The 26,273-nt window shown below is 51.0% G+C and overlaps 2 protein-coding genes across 2 annotated transcripts in view; both read right to left on the bottom strand.

The window, feature by feature from the left end:
• The window catches only part of LOC140404573 (histidine N-acetyltransferase-like), a 39,060-nt gene extending 37,821 nt beyond the window's left edge, over nt 1-1,239 (bottom strand). The window contains exon 1 of the mRNA XM_072493175.1: nt 1,221-1,239. Within this exon, the coding sequence (XP_072349276.1) occupies nt 1,221-1,239 (19 nt within the window). The remainder of the gene's footprint in view (nt 1-1,220) is intronic.
• A 4,009-nt stretch (nt 1,240-5,248) lies between these two features.
• LOC140404815 (histidine N-acetyltransferase-like) lies at nt 5,249-25,735 on the bottom strand. The gene is made up of 6 exons (XM_072493552.1): nt 25,407-25,735; nt 23,633-23,726; nt 22,014-22,175; nt 10,080-10,295; nt 8,025-8,237; nt 5,249-7,265 (listed from the first exon to the last, which is right to left on the bottom strand). Exons 1-6 carry the CDS (start codon nt 25,433-25,435, stop codon nt 6,702-6,704), a joined length of 1,278 nt encoding a protein of 425 aa, XP_072349653.1. The 5' UTR covers nt 25,436-25,735; the 3' UTR covers nt 5,249-6,701.
• Nucleotides 25,736-26,273: the final 538 nt, after the last annotated feature.

Below are 26,273 nucleotides of genomic sequence, written 5' to 3'. Positions count from 1 at the left end.
GTAAACTACTATGGATGTTTTTACCCAACCTATTGACTGCACTGGGCCCATGCATATTCTGCTAAAGAAACACCATCATTAGTTTTGGAAGGCTCTCCAAGAGCAAGTTTTCAACAGTCTACAATTGCTATATTCTTTAAACTTGTTAACACCCTTCGACCAATCTGAAGAATGATAGTGACATGTGATGCTGATAGATCTACCATGCGGTTTCAGTAGCACTTTGCGATTACTAGAACTCAGTAGAAATTTAAGTTAAAACTTCTCAGGTGCAAATAAGAATTGTTTTATTTGTCTTCTATTAATTACAATTGAAAGTCATTTAAAAGGCAATTCGTAGACAATTGAAGCTTTCAAAGAATCACAGAAATAATTTTCTTGCTTCGGCAAACAGCTCGCAATAACTTTAGATGTCAAAGTCTGAAAATAAAATATGAAGACGGAGACAGTGAATAGTTCAGATCAAAGTATGGGTGATTCATGAATAAAGATGGCCATACGGACCCGCACGGTTATACAAAATCAGATCAGTCTTTAGCCATCTATCTACACCTCTTAGTCATCTTAATTGGTTTGGGTTAGAATCAAATGAGTTTGATTTGACGATTAGCTGTCAATCTTGAATTTGCAACATTAGTTTTAATTGTTTTGTGTATGTTAAGGAATGCGATATTGTACTATTATTATTAGCTTCAACTGGTCCTTTGCTGACTTAGCTGTTATAACAATAGAGCCTTCATGTTACTGTGTCGTTGCTATGCTGTTGCTATGGAGCCTGCCCTGTCCTTGGACACTGTCTTGAAAAATGTATTCATTAGTTCAGTTAAAGTGTTTGTTTTTATCTCTACTGCTTTTGCATGTATCAGGTTCTGTTGTTTTTATGTTGTACTGTCTTACTAGAATAACGGAACTTAGGAAAGTGAATTATGTTGTTTTGTAAGCTGTTATGCTTTGAGGTGACCTGAGGTTATGAGAGTGTTGAAATCCTTAATTTAAAATGGGTAAAACTGGAGCTTAATATTTATCCTAAATAGCTATTTTTTACCGATCAGGTGTATTCGGAAATAGTTGACTTTACAGATGTCTCCCAAGAGACAGATGATAGCTCTGAACAGCCAATAAGATATGTGCCAAGAACCCTCTGAGGTCAAAAAAGGCTCCTCACAAATCGAGAAGGAAGGACTATGACTTTGGCATCAAGAAATTCCACCAGAACTTACATGGCAGACACTTTACCATCGTTTCTGACCACAAACCACTTTCGGGTTTCTTCAAAGAGGGCAAAGCTATCCCATCAATCGCCTCAGCAAGGGTTTTGCAATGGGAATTAACTCTGTCCGCCTACGAATATACTTTCAAGCACCAACCTGTGGGACACATAGCGAATGCAGTCACACTGAGCTACGTTTCCTTGCAAGAAAGTATCACATTTATTCCTGTACCCCAAGAAATCATCATTGCATGAAGTTTTTCAGACTTTCATTACGCGGCTGTGCGAAGCACATCAGGAACTGGACCAATCGAGATTTGCTTCTGTCCAAAGTGAGAGACAAGATATTTAATGGGTGGATAAATGAGCCATTTTCTGAGGGAATGTAACAGATTTCTACCTGCAAGAGTGAATTGAGTTGTCAGGGTGGCATGATACTCTGGGGAACAAGACTAGTCATTCCTGTACCACCATTCCTGGTCTTAACTCAATTACTCAGTGCTCATTCTGGCATATCTAAGAGTAAGATGCTTGCCAGGACTTCAGTGAAGTGGCCTGGAATTGAGAAACTAGTCAAGCACTGTCAACAGTGCCAACTGCAACAAATGTTGCCTACTGCAGCCCACTATACTCTTAGGAATGGCCTGATGGCCATGGGTATGTATCCATAATGATGTTTGTTCATTCCTGGGGCACGTTTTAGTTCATGATGGATGCACACTCTAAATGGATGGAGCTTTTTTGACGTTGTCAACTGCTTCACATGCTACCCATCGGAAGATTTTGTCAATGATTTTTAATTCACGAATTACATGAAATCATTGTGTCAGACAATGGAATCAAATTCATAAGTCCTAAATTTCAACACTTCACCAGTCTCAACAATATTTAACACATCAGAACCGTGTCACGCCATCCAGCGTCAAATGAATTAGCCGCGAGAACCACCCAAGTATCACTTCAGTCGTACCATTTGGAAAAAATCCAAGCGGTTGGAAATCTGCAGAATATAGCAATGCTGTCCGTGGGCAACGGTAAACAGAATGTCAACCAACGAGCCAAAGCCGCAGAAGATCCACAGCGCCTGGTTAGCCTTAAAATCCACCATAGTCAGCACCTGCGAGGAGACGCTTGGGTTCTTAATCAGGAAACACCAAGACTGGTTTGACGAGAATGATCAGGAGATCCAGAATCTCCTTGGCTGCAATGCGTTCCTGACTGGCAGCTCCACCAGAGCTCGAGTGAGAAGAAACAGCCAACAGACAATTGAAGGCCGAGGTGTAACAAAGAACCTGCGACCTAAAGATCGGATAGTGGGTAGAAAGAGCACAGGAGACTCAGCAACTCACCGACAGTCACGATGTGCGCAGTTTCTTCAGCACCATCAAAACCATCTACAATCCGAGTACCCAGCGGCTCACTCTACTGAGAGTCAAAAACGTAGAGGTGCTTATCAAAGACAGAGAGGCAGTCAACGCCCACTGGAGAGAGTACTTGGAGATCTCCTCACTCAAGACACAACCTTCGACACATCCCATAAAACGCTACCCACCACCATCTCAGAGCAGCCCAGGTTGCTGTGAGGTCAAAAATCATCCGACAGCTGAAGAAAACAAGGCCTCTGGCACAGATGAAAGGAGACAGACCCACTGCGGAAATTAGAGGGATTTCCCTACTCTCCACCACGGGAAAGGTCATGGCGAGAATACTCCTCGGCCGCCTCATCTCAGTGGATGAAGAGCTTCTCCCGGAGTCTCAGTGTGGCTTCCACCCATCAAGAAGCTCAATGGACATGACCTTCAGTGCGCGATAAATTCAGGAAAAGTGCAGGGAGCAGCATCAACCTCTGTACATGGCCTTCTTCGATCTCACAAAGGACTTTGACTTTGTCAACAGTGAGGGATTGTGGAGCATCCTCAAATTCGGCAGCTCGCCGAACTTGATCACCATCCGAACTTGATCACCATCCGAACTTGATCACCATCCTCCGCCTGCTCCACGATGACATGCGAGCCGTCATCCTCGCCAATGGAACCATCATAGACTCAATACATGTGCAAACTGGAATCACACAGGGCTGCGTCATCGCACCAATGCTCTTCTCCATCTTCCTTGCAGCAACACTCCACCCCGTCACCCTGAAGCTCCCTGTTGGAGTGCAGCTAACCTACTGGAGATAAGCAGAACCCAACAGCAGCCCCCCCCGCGCCCAACCCGGGCTTTCCGCTCCACCCGACCAACTGGCCGCTCCAGTCACCGCGCCCGCTCGCGCACCGGCCGCTGGCGTTTGAAACCGAGCCCCGCCCACAGCGATCGCGCGCTGGCCGCTCAGCCACGCAGAGCGCCGCGTTCCTTCCCGCCCTCTTTTGTCTCGCGCCCGCGCGCCGATCCGCCAATCAGAGCGCTCGCCGATCAGCCAATCGCTCTCTTTCCCGCGCCCTCCCGCCGCTCTTCACCCATTGCCGTTGGAAAGTTGAGCCTCGCCCACTGCGCTCGCGCGTCGCCAATCCGCCAATCACAGCGCCGCTTGCTTCCCCTCCCCCCCCCCCCCCCCCGCCCCTCGCGCGCTTTCTCTTTGCTGTTGACGGTTTTCCCTCAGCTTGAGGCTCAGTTGCTGCCCGCCATCCTTCCCTTCCCTCTGTCTCCTCACTCACTGGGCGGAGGAGAGTCTTCAAGTTGGAATTTGCTAAATGACGTTGAGGGGCCACTTGGAAAAGCTGAACCTGGAACTAGTGAGGGGAATGGGGGAGACGCCCCCTCACTGAACAGTCAGAAATAATAGACAAAATGAACATGTGGAAAAGAAACCCTCTTTGTGCAGCGGGTGCTTCGGGTGGGGGGTATGCTCGGCGAAGCTCGGGGTCGGGCACTTGCTTCGGGAGTCTTGCGTCGGGCACGCGGGCAATGTGGCCCGCCCGTCCCAGCTGGTCGAGCGTGCCCCGATACCTGGGATGTTGGCCTGGGTGAGGACGCTGACGTGGGTACGCCAGTGGAACTGCAGGATTTTGCAGAGGCAGCGTTGGTGATATCTCCAAGGATTTGAGGTGCCTGCATGCAGGAGGGCGGGGACCGTGGTTGCTCTGTAGACCATGGGCTTGTTCTGGGTTTGAGGTCTCGGTCTTTGAATACTGTTCCTCAGGCAGCCGAATACTGCCCTGCTCGCCGGAACTCCTCAGTGCAGGATGAGATTGGGACGCGATTAACGAAGAGGACTTAGAAATAGGCTCCAATCAGGAGAAGGACAACTGGGAGCAGACTTTAAAAGATGGGCTCAGGAGAAGCCCGGGTAATATTAAAGAGTGCTCCGAAGAATCCATGAAGATCAGAGAAGGCATCATGAATGGTTGGAGGCTCCATGCTGCAGTTGGTTCTGCCAAAGGTAAACCTTTTGAGCAGTATGGGTGCAACAAAACTAGTTGAATTGTACTTGCGCATTTGTGTTTCAGTCAGACATCCAGGGGAAAGTAATTACAAAAGCTGAGATTGAAATTCTGAAGTCGACATTTGTCGAATCCATCCAAATTACAATGATTTTTGGAGAGCAATTAGGAACCCTCGTGGGTGAGACAACATTTCATTGAAGTTGATTTGCTCACAGTGTTGGTGAATTCATAGAATCTCTACAGTGCAGAAGGAGGCCATTCGGCCCTTCAAGTCTGCACTGAACCCCCCCAAAAGAGCACTCGACCCACATCCACTCCACCATCCACCCTAGCCCCATAACCTAATCTGTGCATCCCTGGACACTTAAGGGCCAATTTAGCATGGCCAGTCCACCTAACCTGCACATCTTTGGACTGTGAGAGGAAACTAGAGCACCTGGAGGAAACCTACACAGACATTGGGAGATCCTGGAAACTGCACACAGACAATCACCCAAGGGCAGAATCAAATCCGGATCCCTGGCGCTGTAAGGCAGCAGTGCTAGCTGCCACTGTGCTGCCTGGGTGGGTCGTTGAGGAATCTTTGGAACCAATATGTGTTCAGATATAGAACGCGGGGGGGGGGGGGGGGGGGGGGGTGAGGAAAACCCTCAATGATGAAGAGGTTGTGAACCATAAGCCCAAACTCGCTTGTTCCTCTCGAACTTGCGACACATTCCCCCTTTCCCCACTGTGCCAGATGGCACTCACAATGTGCCACGTTGCCGGATGCACTTTGGCAAAGGAGGCAACATAGAATGACTGAATGCCACAAATCTCACAATCACTCCTTGATATCACCGAGATTATCAGAGACCAGTTTTGGAAACCCAGGTCATAGGGCGGAAAGCACAGCAGGCCGCCTCCACTCCTGATGTATTGTCTAAGGATCCTAACGCCAGAAAGTAAGACATCAGTTAAGTTGGCACAGGTGCAGGGCACAGTTAAATTATAGGGTCTAGGGCACGTATATGCATGTATTTGTGCACATTGAACACTGGTTCACACAGTTAGAACCTACCCCGGGGCTCTGTCAGATGGGTGTGAGGGGTAGGCTGATCTGGCCTGGCCAGAGGGGGCACAGGGGGAGGACAGGGGAATGGGTAGACGTGGGTGGGCTGGGCTTCCCCGACCTTCCCCGCCACCCCAGGGAATCGATGGGAACATGTGATGCAATGCCCAGCTCGCATCAGGAATCACCCAGGTGGACGGTGGAAAGCGCTATCGTAGGCAGGAGTCAGACATTGTCAAACAACACGGGCACCAGAACCCATTGCAGAGCGGGTTATCATCATTCTCCATCTCATGGACCAGACCCACTGATACTGCTAACCCAGGGACAACACCACGTAGTGCGGCAGGTAATGAAATGAAAATCGCTTATTGTCGATTAAGTTACACGTAGGCTTCAAATGAAGTTACTAGAAAAGCCCCTAGGCGCCACATTCCGGCTCCTGTTCAGGGAGGCTGAAGGAATTGAACCCGCACTTTGTCGTCAGCCAGTCAAGTCCTGGGAAATCAAAGTAGCCGATTGGCTGCCAGCCAAGTCCATCAAAATATATAGTTACTGGGCCAGACCAAACTGGCATTGGCACCGGGGGTCTCCAGATGCCAAAGCAGAAAGGCAGTTCTGCCCGGGGCAATTCAGTAATCATCCAGATACAAAAGTTATAATGGCCAAGATGACAAAGATATAAAGGTAATACACAAGGGAAATCAGGTTTAAATAGGAGGATTCTCACACCTGAGGTGATTAACCACTCTAAGCCCCAATTGGACCCCCAAGCCAGGTGACCCTTATGCTGCTGTGTTGCCCTTAAGTGGACAATCACCACAAATAACCACGTATGTTCACCCGATTTCTCACCACAGACATGGCCTGGTGATTTCCAGCATTGATTTTGGATTCATGGCAGCTGTGATGTTTTGCTTCTGTGGACTATAGGCCACAAAATAACGGCAAGAGGAGAAAGGAACAAAGATATAGGCAAATGGTGGAAGAAGACGGGAACTTTGGAGCAGAATTTGTTGTATTGATGAGTCAGGAATAAAGAGTCAGTTCCTCATTGCTAAATAACGTTTTGCAAAATATCAATCTCTATTATATACTCATCATCCCAGTCTTGCTTCCCTTTCTCAAGCCCCATTTCATTGATACAGAATTCCGATATCTGTGGGGACAGTGATGGATTTACAAACAGGAGACAGATTACATTGTCTTGTAAAGGAGGCAGACTTTGTAGCTGAGCAAGGAAGACATTTTTCACGGCTGATAAATCTTCCCCAAACATGTCGATCATGAAAACACGGTTCCCCATGGGATCTCTGAAGGGAGCTGCGCCCAAACTCACAGCCCGTGTGTTATCCTTTCGATCAGCTCTCCAGACGATATCTCGCTTCAGTAAAATATCCAGGTTACTCTCCAACGGTTTGAACACTGCTCCATTCTGAATGATTCTCCCACCCGGCAGCAACGTGTCGATCACGGTTCTGTTCAGGAATATTGACCGTACATCATCCGGCTGGAGAGGAATCGGTTCGTAATATTCATCCCTACGTTTCTTCATGTTACTGATCACCTCGCTGATCAGAGTGGGGACATTTATCGATGGAACTTGAAGAGAAATCAGGAACTGGGAATGAAAGAAATCAGGAAAAGTGAGGACAATGTGAAATGAGGATGAAATATTTTGCCTTCACCTCCATACGGTAGTGAAGTCACTCCACTTTTTAGAGGATTAGCTGCCATAGAAGGGGGAGGTTTGAAGAGATAATTTCAGGAACTGGGTAAGTTATTCGTTGAGGGAATTTTTTTTGGGGGGGGGGTGGTGGGAGATCAGAGTCAGATCGGTCAGTCCGGTTGGAAAAGAGGAAGGGGGGCCAGCCCGGGAAGCAGTTTTGTCCAGGAGGGACATCTGTTTGGGAGGGTGGTCAGTTGAGAAGAGGGGTCAGTGGGGAGGGGGGTGACTGTTGGTCTGGGCGGGAGGGGGCTCAATCCTGGCGGGGGCAGTCTGGGAGAGTTGGCCTTCAGTCCGAGAGGGGGAGGGGATGGATTTGGTCACACCAGGAGGGCCGGATCTGGCCGGAGTGGGATTGGGGAGTGTCTCGTCACATCGGGGGCAGGGGTCTGTCGAGCTGGGGCATAGTGATGGTCAGGGATCCGATGTCTGATCAACTGATCAAATACTTGGGCATCAGCTCACTGTCTCATCCAAAAAGACAGCATCACCAACTGTGCAGCACTCCCTCCGTACTGTGCTGCCAGTGTCAACCTTGGTTTTAATGATGCAGTTCTGATAGGATCTCGAACCCAGAACCTTACAGCTCAGAGGGAAGAGTCAAACCCAGTGAATCACAGCTGATGTGAGAGTATAGCTGCACGCGAATTGTACCTGTTTGCCTAATACACAAAGTCCTCTGTTGAGCTTGGGATCTGTGATAAAACTTTGCTTCTTCACTTCCGGATACCTCGCTCTCACAAGCTCAGCCACATGTCTGTAAATCAGCCGTGCAGCTCCTTTGCCTCTCTCTGAAGCAGCAACCTTCATACCTTCCATCAGCGCCGACTGCCCGTCATCCACGATGTGAGAAGAACACAGACCAATCTGGAAATAGGTAAGTAAAAAAAGTGACGTCACCATCGTCCCAGATGACCCAAAGTTGGCTGCTTTCCCCTTAACCTGAGGATCACCACACCTGAGACGAGGACTGAGGTTGAGGAGGCGGGGATGGGGCCTTCATGAATAACCACAACCGGTACAGGAATTGAATCCACACTGCCGATTGCTTTGCATCTCCACAGCCCTGCTATTCTCCCTTTTAAGCAGATATCCAAATTCCGTTTGGATCTTCCGATTGGACCTGCTTCCATTGGCCTTTCAGGCGACGTGTTCCAGATCATAACAATCTGTTACTTCAAAAGAATCCCTCTCCCCTCGGCTGGCTCTCCAGACAATGAACTTAACTTCAGAATCTCTGGTTACCGATCAGTCAGTGGTTGTAAAACAATGTTTCCTCATTCGCCCTTATCAAAATGCTTGATAAGTTTTAAAATCGCTGTTCATTCTCCCCGTCAATCTGCTTTGCTCAAAGGCAGGCATTCCCAAAGGTTTCCAGCAACTTCTTTTAACCTAAATCCCTCACCTCCAAATTCCAGTTGAATCACCTCGGCACCTTCTCCATCATTTTCTAAAACATCGTGCCCAGAATTGGACCCAATTCTCCAGCTGAGGCCTCAACAGCAATTGGGAAATGTCACCATAACGTTCTAATTTTTCCAGTATAAGCCTCTATTTACAACACCCGGGATGTTCACACTGAGATAAATTGGACAGTAACAGAATGAATACAGATTTGGCTTAGAGACCTCATCCTGTTTAAGTCAAAGATACTTCTGGAACATACAGGAGCTTATTGTAATCTCCAGTGGAGACAATGGGAGATGAGTATCATCTCAACAAGAAACATCCTGGGCGGGATTCCCCCAGTAATCGGCGCGATCGCCGGAACCCGGCGCCAAAAACGGCTTGGATCGCTCCGGCTTGGATCGCTCCTGCCCACCCCCCACAGGAGAAGCATGCACACAACAACAGGGAACCTGAGAGGATCGGAGGGGGCCCAGCTGATGAGAGACCGCTCACCGTTCATGAGGAGAGGGCCCTGGAACTGGTAGGCGTACCCGAGGACCGGGAGGTTGCCGATGCAGAGGTCGGGGCGCACCACCAGGTGATACCCCCCATGGCCCGTCCCCTTCCCCCATATCCCCCCTCCCTCATACACCCCCTCCCCCATATCCCCCCTCCCCCAAGGGGGAGGTTTGAAGAGATAATTTACAGGAACTGGGTAAGTTATTCGTCGAGGGAATTTTTTTTGCGGGGGGGTTGTGGGAGGTCAGAGTCAGATCGGTCAGTCCGGTTGGAAAAGAGGAAGGGGGGCCAGCCCGGGAAGCAGTTTTGTCCAGGAGGGACATCTGTTTGGGAGGGTGGTCAGTTTGAGAAGAGGGGTCAGTGGGGAGGGGGGTGACTGTTGGTCTGGGAGGGAGGGGACTCAATCCTGGCGGGGGCAGTCTGGGAGAGTTGGCCTTCAGTGCGGGAGGGGGAGGGGATGGATTTGGTCACACCAGGAGGGCCAGATCTGGCCGGAGCGGGATTGGGGAGTGTCTCGTCACATCGGGGGCAGGGGTCTGTCGAGCTGGGGCATAGTGATGGTCAGGGATCCGATGCCTGATCAACTGATCAAATACTTGGGCATCAGCTCACTGTCTCATCCAAAAAGACAGCATCACGAACAGTGCAGCACTCCCTCCGTACTGTGCTGCCAGTGTCAACCTTGGTTTTAATGATCCAGTTCTGGTAGGATCTCGAACTCAGAACCTTACAGCTCAGAGGGAAGAGTCAAACCCAGTGAATCACAGCTGGTGTGAGAGTATCACTGCACGCGAATTGTACCTGTTTGCCTAATACACAAAGTCCTCCTCTGTTGAGCTTGGGATCTGTGATAAAACTTTGCTTCTTCACCTCCGGATACCTCGCTCTCACAAGCTCAGCCACATGTCTGTAAATCAGCCGTGCAGCTCCTTTGCCTCTCTCTGAAGCAGCAACCTTCATACCTTCCATCAGCGCCGACTGCCCGTCATCCACGATGTGAGAAGAACACAGACCAATCTGGAAATAGGTAAGTAAAAAAGGTGAAGTCACCATCGTCCCAGATGACTGCTGGCTGCTTTCCCCTTAACCTGAGGGTCACCACACCTGAGACGAGGACCGAGGTTGAGGAGGCGGGGATGGGGCCTTCATGAATAACCACAACCGGTACAGGAATTGAATCCACACTGCCGACTGCTTTGCATCATGAACCAGCTGTCCAGCCAACTGAGCTAAACCCGAGCATCAATATGAGCTAATCTGCAATGAGAAATGGAGATTCAAAGAATCTAACAGGACAGGATGTCATTCAGTCCATCGAGCCTCTGCCAGCTCAGGCAGTATTCCTGTTGCTCTACTCTTTCTCCACAGCCCTGCTATTCTCCCTTTTAAGCAGATATCCGAATTCCGTTTGGATCGACCGGTTGGACCTGCTTCCACTGGCCTTTCAGGCGACGTGTTCCAGATCATAACAATCTGTTACTTCAAAAGAATCCCTCTCCCCTCGGCTGGCTCTCCAGACAATGAACTTAACTTCAGAACCTCTGGTTACCGATCAGTCAGTGGTTGTAAAACAATGTTTCCTCATTCGCCCTTATCAAAATGCTTGATAAGTTTTAAAATCGCTGTTCATTCTCCCCGTCAATCTGCTTTGCTCAAAGGCAGACATTCCCAAAGGTTTCCAGCAACTTCTTTTTACCTAAATCCCTCGGGCGAAATTCTCCGTAATCGGCGCGATGTCCGCTGACCGGTGCCAAAAACAGCGCAAATCAGTCCGGCATCGCGCCGCCCCAAAGGTGCGGAATCCTCCGCATCTTGAGCGGCTGAGCCCTAACCTTGAGGGGCTAGGCCGGCGCCGGACTGATTTCCGCTCCGCCAGCTGGCGGGTAAGGCCTTTGGTGCCCCGCCAGCTGGCGCGGATATGACATTGCCGGGCGGCGCATGCGCGGGAGCGTCAGCGGCCGCTCACGGCATCCCCGCGCATGCGCTGTGGAGGGGGTCTCTTCCGCCTCCGCCATGGTGGAGACCGTGGCGAAGGTGGAAGGAATAGAGTGCCCCCACGGCATAGGCCCGCCCGCGGATCGGTGGGCCCCGATCACGGGCCAGGCCACCGTGGGGGCACCCCCCGGGGCCAGATCGCCCCGCACCCCCAGGACCCCGGAGCCCGCCCGCGTCGCCTTGTCCCGCCGGTAAGAGAGGTGATTTCATCCACGGGACAGGCATTCTAGCAGTGGGACTTCGGCCCATCTGCGCCGGAGAACCGCCGGGGGGGGGGGCCCGCCAACCGGCGCGGCGCGATTCCCGCCCCTGCTGAATCTCCGGTGCCGGAGAATTCGGCAACCGGCGGGGGCGGGCTTCACGCCCGCCCCCGACGATTCTCCGACCCGGCGGGGGGTCGGAGAATCTCGCCCCTCAACTCCAAATTCCAGTTGAATCACCTCGGTACCTTCTCCATCATTTTCTAAAACATCGTGCCCAGAATTGGACCCAATTCTCCAGCTGAGGCTTCAACAGCAATTTGGAAATGCTACCATAACGTTCTAATTTTTCCAGTATAAGCCTCTATTTATAACACCCGGGATGTTCACACTGAGAGAAATTGGACAGTAACAAAATGAATACAGATTTGGCTTAGGGACCTCACCCTGTTTAAGGTGAACGACCCTGTTAGGGCAGCCTGGGTAAGTACCCCCCCCCCCCCCCGCGATGTGCGGCACACCCCCAGGTGCAACTAACCCTAACCCTAATGTGCTGCGCATCTCTGCCAATATACCCACAACCACTGGCCTGCATATATATCCCTGCCTAACACTGTTGCCCTTTATCTCTGCCGCCCACCTGCCCACCCCCCACAGGAGAAGTGTGCACACAACAACAGGGAGCCTGAGGGGATCGGAGAGGGCCCAGCTGAGGAGAGACCGCTCACCGTTCATGAGGAGAGGGCCCTGGAACTGGCAGGCAGACCTGAGGACCGGGAGGTTGCCGATGCAGAGGTCGGAGCGCACCACCAAATGAGACCCCCCATGGCCCGTCCCCTTCCCCCATATCCCCCCATCCCCATATCCCCCTTCCCCATATCCCCCCTCCCCCATATACCTCCTCCCCATAACCCCCCTCCCCATATCCCCCTCCCCCATATCCCCCTTCCCCCATATCCCGCTTCCTCCATACCCCCCTCCCCCCATATCCCCCCTCCCCCATATCCCTCCTCCCCATATCCCCTTTCCCCATATCTCCCTTCCCCCATACCCCACTCCCCCATATCCCCCCTCCCCCATAAACCCCCTCCCCCATTTCCCCCTCCCCCATATCCCCCCTGCCCCATATCCCCCAATCACCGCCTATGTGTCTAACCATGCATGCTGTATTGTGTATTGCACGACCAAACGTCGAGGCACCCGTCCCTGCGGATACAGACCAACCCCAGGACGCCCCAGGGCGGCCATGAGACAGGGAGAGACCCGGCCCCTCCGGCATGCGATACCCCCAAGGCAGCCATGAGACAGGGAGAGAACCGGCCCCTCCGGCATGCGACGCCCCCAGGACGCCCCAGGGTGGCCATGAGACAGGGACAGGCCCGGAGCAACACGGAGACGTCGCCCCCATCTCGTGCGAATGCGGCGACGCAGGTGTGCGACACCCGGCGACGAGGGGGGCAGCCACAGACCCCCGTCGCAGCCGAGCCAGGACACCCCTACCCAGGACACCCCTACCCAGGACACCCCTACCCAGGCCACCCCTACCCAGGACACCCCTATCCAGGACACCTGTACCCAGGACACCCCTACCCAGGACACTACTAGCCAGGACAACATTACCCAGGACACCCCTACCCAGGCCACCCCTACCCAGGACACCCCTATCCAGGACACCTGTACCCAGGACACCCCTACCCAGGACACTACTAGCCAGGACAACATTACCCAGGACATCCCTACCCAGGACACCACTACCCAGGACAAAATTATCCAGGACAAAATTATCCAGGACAACATTACCCAGGAAATCCCTACCCAGGACACCCCTACCCAGGACACCCCTACCCAGGACACCACTACCCAGGACACCACTACCCAGGACACCCCTACCCAGGACACCCCTACCCAGGACACTACTACCCAGGACAACATTACCCAAGACACCACTACCCCGGACACCACTACCCAGGACACCACTACCCAGGCCACCCCTACCCAGGACACCCCTATTCAGGACACCCCTACCCAGGACACCCCGATCCAGGACACCTGTAGCCAGGACACCCTTACCCAGGACACCCTTACCCAGGACACTACTAGCCAGGACAACATTACCCAGGACATCCCTACCCAGGACACCACTACCCAGGACAAAATTATCCAGGCCACCCCTACCCAGGACACCCCTATCCAGGACACCTGTACCCAGGACACCCCTACCCAGGACACTACTAGCCAGGACAACATTACCCAGGACACCCCTACCCAGGCCACCCCTACCCAGGACACCCCTATCCAGGACACCTGTACCCAGGACACCCCTACCCAGGACACTGCTAGCCAGGACAACATTACCCAGGACATCCCTACCCAGGACACCACTACCCAGGACAAAATTATCCAGGACAAAATTATCCAGGACACCACTACCCAGGACACTCCTACCCAGGACACCACTACCCAGGACACCACTACCCAGGACACCACTACCCAGCACACCACTACCCAGGACACTACTACCCAGGACAACATTACCCAGGACACCACTACCCAGGACACCACTACCCAGGACAGCACTACCCAGGCCACCCCTACCCAGGACACCCCTATTCAGGACACCCCTACCCAGGACACCCCGATCCAGGACACCTGTACCCAGGACACCCTTACCCAGGACACTACTAGCCAGGACAACATTACCCAGGACATCCCTACCCAGGACACCACTACCCAGGACAAAATTATCCAGGACAACATTACCCAGGAAATCCCTACTCAGGACACCCCTACCCAGGACACTACTACCCAGGACAACATTACCCAGGACATCCCTACCCAGCACACCACTACCCAGGACACTACTACCCAGAACACCACTACCCACGACGCTACTACCCAGGACAACATTACCCAGGACATCCCTACCCAGGATACCACTACCCAGGACACCACTACCCAGGACAACATTACCCAGGACATCCCTACCCAGGACACCACTACCCAGGACACCACTACCCAGGACAACACTACCCAGGACACCATTACCCAGGACAACATTACCCAGGACACCATTACCCAGGACAACATTACCCAGGACAACATTACCCAGGACAACATTACCCAGGACACCCCTATCCAGGATACCCCTACCCAGGCCCCCCCGATCCAGGACACCCCTAGACAGGCCACCCCTACCCAGGACACCCCTATTCAGGACACCCCTACCCAGGACACTCCTATCCAGGACACCACTACCCAGGACACCACTACTCAGGACAACATTACCCAGGACATCCCTACCCTGGACACCATTACCCAGGACAACATTACCCAGGACAACATTACCCAGAACAACATTACCCAGGACAACATTACCCAGGACACCCCTATCCAGGATACCCCTACCCAGGACACCCCGATCCAGGACACCCCTAGACAGGCCACCCCTACCCAGGACACCCCTATTCAGGACACCCCTACCCAGGACACTCCTATCCAGGACACCACTACCCAGGACACCACTACTCAGGACAACATTACCCAGGACATCCCTACCCTGGACACCATTACCCAGGACAACACTACCCAGGACACCATTACCCAGGACAACATTACCCAGAACAACATTACCCAGGACAACATTACCCAGGACACCCCTACCCTGGACACCATTACCCAGGACAACATTACCCAGGACACCATTACCCAGGACACCATTACCCAGGACAACATTACCCAGAACAACATTACCCAGGACAACATTACCCAGGACACCCCTATCCAGGATACCCCTACCCAGGACACCCCGATCCAGGACACCCCTACACAGGCCACCCCTACCCAGGACACCCCTATTCAGGACACCCCTACCCAGGACACCCCTATCCAGGACACCACTACCCAGGACACCACTACCCAGGACAACATTACCCAGGACATCCCTACCCAGGACACCACTACCCAGGACAACACTACCCAGGACATCCCCACCCAGGACACTACTACCCAGGACAACACTACCCAGGACACCCCTATCCAGGACACCCCTACCCAGGACACCCCTATCCAGGACAACACTACCCAGGACATCCCTACCCAGGACACCACTACCCAGGACAGCCCTACCCAGGACACCACTACCCAGGACAGCCCTACCCGGGACACCGACACACATGACACTGACACACATGACACCGACACACAGTGGACGGGTGGACAGGAACTGCCACCCCAGGGGACCATGGACTCTGGGTCGGACAATGATCACGACACAACGCCACTGCTATCTCCAACACCCTCCACCATCGCAGAGACACTACCTCGGTTGGGCACTTTAGCGATGAGGCTTCTGGTACACTCACTGGTGCGCACAACACAGCTGTACCGGTACAGCAGGTGGAGGTAGGAGCAGACGAGGGGCCGGGCAGTCGGAGGGCAGGCTGGCCTCAGCAACCATTTGCCGTCCAGACGAGTCCCGGGTTCCTGGAGTTACCACACCCACCCATAGACCCGATGCAGTCACGGAACTAGGGACGATCGAAGGGGGTGACGGCTAGCTGTGCGGCGGCTGCAGATGCAGGTGGAGGAGTGCACCCGCATCCAGGAGCTGGGAGTGGTGCCAGTCATGCCTGCCACCCAGGCCGACACAGCATGGGTGGCGTCCGCGGTGAAGGCAATGTGTGCGGCGGTGTCAGACATGGGGAGCAGTTTGCGAGGCCTGGGGCTTTCCGTGCAGGCGGCGTCTGTGGCCCAGGACATGGCTGCCCTCTCACAGGAGGCCATGAGCCAGCGGCCGATGGCAGTGGCGCTCAATGCCGTGGCCCTGTCTCAGCAGGCCATGGCCCAGTCTCAGCAGGCCATCGCTGAGGGCATCGGCGCCATTGCCCATGTGCTAGCCGGCGTCGCACAGTCACAGACAGGGATGGCCAACTCCCTGAGCCCCATGGCTGCATACTTGTAGACCCTTGTCGATACCAGCACGGGCCTCCAGGACTGGCAGCGCCAGATTTCGGAGGGGCGTCGGATGGCCGGTCCGTTCGCACCCCCGACCCATGTAGAGGCCTGGGGGCCATTGGGCACCCCGAGGGAGGAGGAGTTGCTGGCGCCCGTCCCTGGTCCTCCTGTAGGGGAGGTCCAGGAACACTGCAGCACCTCGGACTCCCCCCCCCCCCCCTCCATGCCAGGTGCACCGGGTGGGCAACGGGCAGGACAGGCTGGCAGTTCGCCATCCCAGTCGCCCGAGCCGCAGTCTGGCCCATCTAGGTCAGGGCGCCCCAGGAAACGGCCGCCAAAGGGTTCCCGAGTCAGAGGGCAGGAATTGCAGGAGTCCACCTCCAGTTCTGCTGCACCGTCTGGGGAACCACCTAGGCGTAGTCAAAGGGTCCGTAAGGCCAAACAATTAGACACTGAGTAAGTTGGCATGGGTGCAGGGCACAGACGAGTTATAGGGGCTAGGGCACGTGTATGGGCTGTTTGTTATTAAAATCACTTTCACACCTACAGAAGCTGCCTTTGTGCTCTGTCCGAAGTGTATGGGGGGTGTCGTGTATGTTGAGCGCCAGTGTGTGTGTGAGGGGTGGTATTACGTCGGCCCCAGGTGAGTGTGCCTCCCCCTCCCCCCCGGGTTGCCCTCGCCATCCCCCCGGGCAGAGGACGGGACCGTGCGCTGCAGTGTCATGGCCGCATACAGCGATGGTCCGGGTGGATGGTGGTACTGCGGCCATGGGTCAGACATTGTCCAACGATGTGGAGCCAGGAGCTCATTGCAGAGCGGGTTGTCATCATCCTCCATGGCCTGCAATAGACACGCTTCCACCGGTGACCGTGGGAGCCCAGCCCGTTGTGCCGCAGGTGGATGTGCAAAGGAGGGGTGGTGTGCATGCGGGTGGGTGGGTGGGGAGGGGTAAGGGTGTTGGTGGTCGGTGGGGGGGGGGGGGGGGTGGTGGGTGGATGGGGGGGGGGGGTGAGGGTGATCGGCTGGTGTCATGGTGTGCGGTCTGTGCCCATACTCGGCGATTCCCACGCCCCCTAGTCAGTGAACCGGGTGGCTATCAGCCTGTCCTGTGCCCGCTGGCCCAGCCGGTAACGGTGGGCAGCCTCCCGTCCATGTCTAGCCCATCTGTCCTGACCATTGCTCCCATCCTCCTCATCTGGGGAGGTCTGCGCCTCGTCTTGCTGCTCCTCCACTCCGCCCTCCTCTGCCTGCGGCACATCACCCCTCTGCTGGGCTATGTTGTGCAGGACACAGCACACCACAACGATGCGGCCGACCCTATCTGCCGGGTACTCGAGGGCCCCTCCAGAACGGTCCAGGCATCTGAAACGCATTTTTAGCAGCCCAAAGAACCTCTCTACCACACCCCTGGTCGCTGCATGGGCATCGTTGTAGCCGTTCTCCGCGTCACTCTGTGGCCTCCATATAGGCGTCATCAGCCACGACTGCAACTGGTAACCTCTGGCACCCAGCAACCAGCCCCTCAGCCGGCGGGGGGAGGGGGACGTGCCTCAAACATGTGGGGATGTAAGACTGCGCCAATACGTATGAGTCATGTACACTGCCCGGGTACCGGGCGCAGACGTGCAGGATCATCATGCGGTGGTCGCAGATACCTGAATGTTCATGGAATAGGTCCCCTTCCTATTGGTGAACACGGCCCTCTTATCTGCAGGTGGCCGCACGGCGACGTGCATCCCATCGATCGCTCCCTGATTCTGTATGTGTGGGTGATTCTGTGTGTCGGTGTGCGTGTGTGTTTTGTGTGATTCTGTGCGTGGGTATGTGTGTGGGTCTTTGTGTTGTGTTTAATTCTGTGTATGGGCGCGTGTGTTGCGTGTGATTCTTTGTGTGTGTGATTCTGTGTATGTCTGTTGTATGTGATTCTGTGTGTGTGTGATTCTGTGTATGAGTGTTGTCTGTGATTCTTTTTGTGTGTGATTCTGTGTGTGTGTGTGATTCTGTGTGTGTTGTGTATGATTCTGTTGTAATTTTGTGTGTGATTCAGTATGTTTGTTGTGAGTGATTTTGTGTGTGCCTATTGTGTGTGATTCTGGATATATGGGTTGTGTGTGATTCTGGATATGTGTGTTGTATGTGATTCTGTGTGTGTCTGTGTTATGTGTGATTCTGTGTTGTGTGTGATGCTCTGCGTGTTATGTTTGTGACTGTTGTGTGTGATTCTGTGTGTGATTCTGTATGTGTGATTGTGTGTGTGTGTTGCGTGTGTGTGATTCTGTGTGTGTTGTGTATGATTCTGTGCAAGTGTGTTTGTTGTGTGTGCTCCTTCGTATGTGTTGTGTGTGATTCTGGGTGTTTGTGATTGTGTGTGTGATTCTGGGTGTGTGTTGTGTATGATTTTTTTTTGTGTGTGCTGTGCGTGATTCTGTGTATTTGTGCGTGTTCTGTGTGTGTGATTCTATGTGTACGATTCTGACTGTGTGCGATTCTGACTGTGATTCTGTGTATGCTCTGCGTATAATTCTGCGTGTTTCTTGTTTGTGATTCTGTGTTTGGGTGCATGTGTTGGGTGTCAGAGTGTTTGTGACACTGAACATCTGTAATTATGGGTGACGTTAATCTGCATATAGTTTGGGCAAATCAAATTAGTCACAAAACCATAGTGGAGGAATTATATAAGTGTATAATAATAATAATCTTTATTGTCAGAAGTAGGCTTCCATTGCAATGAAGTTACTGTGAAAAGCCCGAAGCCGTCACATTCCGGCGCGTGTTCGGGGACACAGAGGGAGAGTTCAGAATGTCCAATTCACCGAACAGCACGTCTTTCGGGACGAGTGGAAGGAAACCGGAGCGCTCGGAGGAATCCCAGGCAGACACGGGGAGAATATGCAGACTCCACACAGACAGTGACCCAGCCGGGAATTGAACGTTCCAGCCTGGGACTCTGGCGCTGTGAAGCCACAGTGCTAACCACTGTGCTGTCCCATAGGGTGGTTTTCTGGACCAAGATTTTGAAGCAACTGTAGAATATGCCGTTCTGGACTGGGTACTATGGTAATGAGAAAGGAATTATTGGCAATCTAGTTGCGTGAGACCGCTTGGGAATGAGCAACCATAAACATGAAAGATTTATTCATCAAGATAGAGAGTGACCTAGTTAATTCTGATCTGAGTCCTGAATCTTAATAAAGGAAACTGCGATGGTATGAGGTGCGAGTTGGCTATGATGGACTGAGAAACGTTACTTAAAAGGATGACGATCGCCAGGCAATGGCAAACATTCAAAGAGTGCATGTGTGAACTGCAAGAATTTTGTATCCCTGTCTGGTCCAAAAATGGGAAAGGTGGCCAAACGGAGAGTAGAGATAGCATTGGATCCAAGGAAGAAGCAGACAAACTGGCCAAGAAAAAGAGAACAACAGGTCTGAGGATTGGGAGAAGTTTCGAATTCAGCAAAGCAGGACCAAATAATTGATTAAGGGGGAAACAGAGTACGAGAGTAAGCTTGCAGGCAACATAAAAACTGATTGTAAATGTTTCTGTAGTTATGTGAAGAGAAAAAGATTGGTGAAGACAAATGTAGGTCTCTTACAGTCAGAAACAGGGATATTTATAATGGTGGACAAAGATCTCCCCTCAACCTCCTAAACTCCAATGAATATAATCCCAGGATCCTCAGACGTTCATCGTATGTTAGGCCTACCATTCCTGGGATCATCCGTGTGAATCTCCGCTGGACCCGCTCCAGTGCCAGTATGTCCTTCCTGAGGTGTGGGGCCCAAAATTGCTCACAGTATTCTAAATGGGGCCTAACTAGTGCTTTATAAAGCTTCAGAAGTACATCCCTGCTTTTATATTCCAAGCCTCTTGAGATAAATGACAACATTGCATTTGCTTCTGTCTTTGTTTCTGTCTTCACAAAGGAGGACATAAATAAATACCAGAAATGTTGGGGACGCAGGGTTTAGTGAGAGAAAGGAACTGTAGGCAATCAATCTTATTAGAGAAATGGTGTTGGAAAAATTGATGAGATCGAAGGCTGAAACACCCCCAGGATTCTATAGACTCTGGAACAGTTCCTACAGACTGGAGGGAAGCTATTGTAACCCCACTATTTGAAAAAGGAGGTAAAGAGAAAACAGAATTATAGACCAGTAAGTCTGACGTCGATATTGGGGAAATTTGAGAGTCCATTATCAAAGATTTTACAGAAGAACACTTGGAAAACAGTGGCAGGATTGGGCAGAGTCAACATGGATTTATGAAGGGGAAGTCATGCTTGACAAATGGACTGGAATTCTTTGAGGATGTAACTAGTAGAGTTGATGAGGAGGAGCCAGTGGATGTGGTTTATTTGGACTCCCAGAATGCTTTTGACAAAGTCCCGCAAGTGATTAGTGTGTAATATTAAAGTGCATGGGATTGGGGGTAGTGTATTAAGGTGGATAGAAAACTGGTTGGCAGACAGGAAACAAAGAGTAGGAATAAGCTGATCTTTTTCCAAATGGCAGGCGGTGACTAGTGGGATACCGCAGGTATCAGGGCTGGGACACCAGCTGTTCACAATATATATTGATTTGGAGGAAGGAACTAAACGTAAAATCTCCAGATGACACAAAGATGGGTGGGAGGGTGAGCTGTGAGAAGGATGCACAGAACTCCTTCAGTGTGACTTAGACAAGTTGAGCGAGTGGGCAAATGAATGGCGGATGCAGGATAATAAATGTGAAGTAATCCACTGGCAGCAAAAACAGGAAGTAGATTATTATCTGAATGGCTATAAATTGAGAGAGGAGAATGTGCAACGAGACCTGTGTGTCCTCGAACACCAGTCGCTGAAGGTAATCATGCACGTACAGCAGGCAGTAAAGAAGGCAAATGGTATGTTGGCCTTCATAGCGAGAGGATTCGAGTACAGGAGCATGGATATCTAGCTGTAATTATATCGGTCCTTGTTGAGGCCACACCTGGAATATTGTGTGCAGTTTTGATGTCCTTATCTGAGGAAGGATGTACTTCCTATTGAGGGAGTGCAGAGGTGGTTTTCCGGACTGATTCCAGGAATGGTGGGATTGACGTATCAGGAGAGATGTTGGTTAGGATTGTACATGCTGGAGTTCAAAAGAATGAAGGAGGATCTCATAGAAACTTATAAAGTTCTAACAGAGCTAGATAGGGTAGATGCAGGAACGATATTCCCAAAGATGGAGGTGTCCAGAACCAGGGGTCATAGGCTAAGAATACGGGGTAAACTTTAAGGACTGAGATGAGGAAAGATTTCTTCACCCAGAGAATGGTGAGCCTGTAGAATTCGTTACCAATGAAAGTGGTTGAAGCCATATCATTGTATGTGTTAAGAAGGAGTAAGATATAGCTCTTGGGCGGAAGTGGTCAAAGGATGTGGGGGAGGCTGGATTAGGCTATTGAGTTGGAAGATCAACCATGATCATAATGAGTGATGGAGCAGGATTGAAGGGCCGAATGGCCTGCTGCTCCTAGTTTCTGTGAGAGAATCGGAATGGATTGAGGCACAACGTTTCCAATTCGAAAAGTGAACCGGCCTCTCATTTCAACGGAACTCACCAGTTGATCCTGTCGTTTTGCCAAAATGATCACGCGGTTTCTCTCTCGGAGCCAGGAATGGTAGACGCTCGGTATGTAATCTGTCTCATCGTTGTAAAGGGACTGAACCTGTCTGAAATCCTTTTCTGTAGCCAGGCAAAATTCCAGGTCCGACTCTGAGTACTTGACAGATCAACAAAGGAGAAAGAATAATAAAAGGGAAAGATTAAAATCATTGCTGAATGTGTCATGAGGTTTGGATTTTAATTTGCAACTGCCCGGTGGCACAACTGGACAAGAACTGACACCGAAAAATAGAAGGATAATTCTGTAGGAGAGGGAGATTGGATAAAGAGGTCGGTTTCCAAAGATGTTCCTGAAGAGACAGAGGTTAAGGGGAAAGTGTCTGGATGGTGAAGCCACAGTCACCAATGGTCGGGCAGAGGATGAGGAGACGCACAAGAGGCTCGAGTTGCAGGAACAGAGATTTCCTGGAGTGATGTTGGGTTGGAGGAGGTGACCAGGATAGGAAGAGACACAACCAGGAAGAGATTGAATGGGAGGACCTGAACTTTAAACTGGAGAACTTGGAGCCAACATCGATCAGCCAAGGTGGGTGAGCAGGAGTTTGTTACGGGTTAGGTTACAGAGGGTTAGGCTCAGTTGACACCCATGGATGGTGGAGCCGGCCAGGAAAGGATTGGAATAGTCAGATCTGGAACCGATAGAAACATGGGTGAAAGTTTCAGAAGCTGCTGGACACTGAGGCCATTGCAGAGACTGGTGAAGTTACAGAAGTGGAAGAGTTCCCTTTGCCCTTTGGACACCACAATTGAATCTGCCTCCTCCACACTCTCAGGCTCTGCATTCCTCATGACTCACTGAGTAAAACTGATTTCCTCGTGTCATCTCTGGTTCTTTTACCAATCATTTCTAGTTTCTGATCCTTCCACCAATGGGAGCAGTTTTCCATCTTGACTATGTCCAGACCCTTCATGGTTTTGAAATACCTTTGTCATAATATACACCAGTATATCATGGTGCAGACACACACTGATGGACACACAGTGGGACCAATCAACACACACAACACCGCAGCCAATCACCAGTGAGAGCACATGCACTATAAAGAAGGGGCATCAGAGTTCCCGCTCATTCGAGTTGCAGCTAGCTAGGAGGACAGAGCTCACAGCCTGTAACACAGACATTCACCATGTGCTAAGTACATCGACTGGTTAGAACAAGGCAAACGTCTTTAGTTACAGCTAGTGTCGTATTAACCCACAGTCTGAGTATGTTTAAACAGTTAATGATTCAATAAAATAGTGTTGCACTATTTCAAGTGTTGGTGACCTGTATGTGATCCAGAACACCCAGCACATCAACCTTGATCAAATCTCCCCTCAAACTTCTCTTCTCCAGTAACAATCCCAGCTTCTCCAATCTGTCCATGTGACTGAAGTCCCACATCCCCGGAAACATTCTGGTCAATCTTTACCCCACACTCTCTGAATCCTCTACGTCCCTCCTGAAGTGCGGTGCTGGGATTTGGACACCGTTTACATTTGATTGATCACGTCTGGGTCACGAGGTGACAGTTGAGTTAAAAAGCGTCACGGAGAGCAGCTCACACTACCCACCTGTCTGGTCGTATAGCTCCTCACTCCGGGCCTCCCCATCAGTCGTCCGCCTGGTCCTCTCAGGTAACTGTGGATCGCAGAAGACCTCATCGCCCTGGATTCAGGCGGGTGTGGAGATGGGATGACAGAACACGAGAAGCCAAATTAAATGAAAAAATATTTCTCCAGTGAGGCTGACTGAGTAACAGGTTTTTCCCAGGGCACCAGGAGAACGGATCGACTCTTTAAATATTGACTGAGGGACAATTACATTCACCAGAGAGAGCAAAAGGGACTCACGTTACCATCACACCCATCAAATATTGTTTCTGAAAGTGCTGCACTCTCTCAGTGTAGCACAGGAGGGTCAGAGCCTGGATTATATGTTCAGGTTTCAGGAGAGGCCCTTCTGACTCAGGGGTAAGATAAACATCCAGGCAGAATAACCTGAATTGCAAATATTCTTTATTCACAAAAGTGGGTTGTAACTGTAGATACATATCATCAAACTGGCTGTGAATGTAGAGACCTTCTCCTGGGTCCACAACTCTCTGTTTTTCACATTCTGTCTGTCACTTATCAGGTGTTTATTAATTTTAACCCCCTGAGTGGTCGTTCAGTGTAACATGGGGGCATTGGATCCCCCAGGTCAGGGGGGAGAGGACCCGGCTCCCTTTTAACGGTCATGTTGACAGGACCAAAGAGCTGGCGGTCATGTTGGTGACGACGGCAACTCCAGAACAAAACACGAACTAGCCGCCGAAGGTGAATTATTGAGCAGTTTGATTGTTGGATTTTATTTTATTTTACACCATTTCCAAGCGGTGCGAAATGTGTCAGATCAAAGGAGTTTAGAGGGTTGCTGTTGCTTTGACAAAGGGTCATCTGGACTCAAAACGTTAGCTCTTTTCTCTCCCTACAGATGCTGCCAGACCTGCTGAGATTTTCCAGCATTTTCTTTTTGGTTGCTGCTCTGTCCCTACCGAACCCCCCGCCCTCCCCAACCCGAGACTCAGATGCTTTAGGGAGCAGCTGCTCTTTCACATCGAATTACTTTCGTCTCAGAAAAAACAAGCGAGTCTCAAACCAATCGGACAAGAGTCAGTTACTGCGGACAAACGCACACCTCCTCTTACCGGGAGTTTAAGAGAAAATTTCCTCTCACTACTCACTGGATTACCCTGTGGAGCAGCGCTTGGCGTTATCAACTGAATAGTAGTGTGCTCGAAGTCCAAACTGACATTGTTTAAAGGGAGCAGAAAATAGTGGAGAAAGGGAGGGAGCAAAAGAGCCCGAAAGATAAAAAGTAGAGCTCCGAGAAAAAGAGAGAAAGACTGAAAGAACCGAGCAGATAGAGTGTGCGGAGACGATGTGTGAAAAAACACACGGGTATATTGATAATTCACAATGAGTTTTCATTGAATTACAATAGAAAGATGGATGGATGGACGGCCATTATCATGGTGTTAAGTGGCAGATGGTGGTGAGGATACAAAGAAAACAAGAATTCATCATTCACGGCACAGTTAGAGACAATCATTAAAATTACAGTAAAGTTTGAAGTAAAAAAAGATTGCACCGTAATGAACGTTTTAGTGCAAATAATAATAAATTGCAAAATACAGAGTAACAAATGAAAGTCTACAGGATTCTGTATTTTCTATTAAATCCACAGATCATCTGTTGTGAGGCTGAGTTTATTCAATATCTCAATCATTGACACACTATTTCGGAGTTTATAAAGTTAGCAGAGGAAAAGATAGAAACAGCTTCGGCACAGGAACTGGTTCATTACCTGTTACAAGTCGAGAGAGACAGACCCATATCCTGGAGTTCTGGTTCTGTCTGTGTTTCAGGTACTGACCAGAACAACCCAACTGGTGGAAGAGAATCGGATGTTGGGATTTTCCCCTCACACACGACAGGAATCCTTCCGTCAGAGTAGGAGACAGGTCTGAGACGTGTCACAGCAGACCCTCCAACGTGCAGGTGAACAGAAATTGCCCAGACTGCCTTCACGTACCTGAAGGCGCTATCCTATTTGCAACTATCTGAGTGACATTTGCATGTGGATAAGTGATTGAACTAATTTGTCGGAGGTTGGTGAAGCAGGCTGCAGCATTCAGACAAACTGCCAGCTGTGGTTCAATTGGTCGCACTTTGGCCTCTGAGTCTCACAATTTCTGGTTCAAGTCTCGCTCACTCACTCAGTGTGCTGAGGGGGTGAGCACTGTCAGCACTGTCAGAGGCGCTGCCTCTCTGATGAGACGTTAACCTGAGGCCCTCGTCTGCCTGCTCGAGAGGACGGAAAGGATTTCATGACTGTTTGAATGAAGAGCAGGGGAGTTTACCTTATCTAAAACAACATCCCCAGAAACATCTTACCTGCTTGTTATTGTTGGTTGTGGGATCTTGCTGTGCACAGACTGGCTACTGGTTTTCCACGTTACAAATATTCAAATGTAGTTCATTGACTTGAAAGTGCATTGGGACATCCGTTGGGATGTGAACCGCTCTATATCAGTGAAAGTCCATTTTATTCGAGGTGAACAAAGCAAGGTGCTTGTGGGATTGCGAGAGACAAACGTGGTTTAAGTAAAGGGTAGTCGGACGCTGTATTCAGACAGTTGGGGGTTGAAATGTGAGGTTGTCACCAGAGCCA

The sequence above is a fragment of the Scyliorhinus torazame genome, chromosome 31 (assembly GCF_047496885.1).
Source record: "Scyliorhinus torazame isolate Kashiwa2021f chromosome 31, sScyTor2.1, whole genome shotgun sequence".
NCBI lineage: Eukaryota > Metazoa > Chordata > Chondrichthyes > Carcharhiniformes > Scyliorhinidae > Scyliorhinus > Scyliorhinus torazame.
Note: the sequence above shows the minus strand (reverse complement) of the source record. Positions and strands in the feature narration are given on the sequence as shown.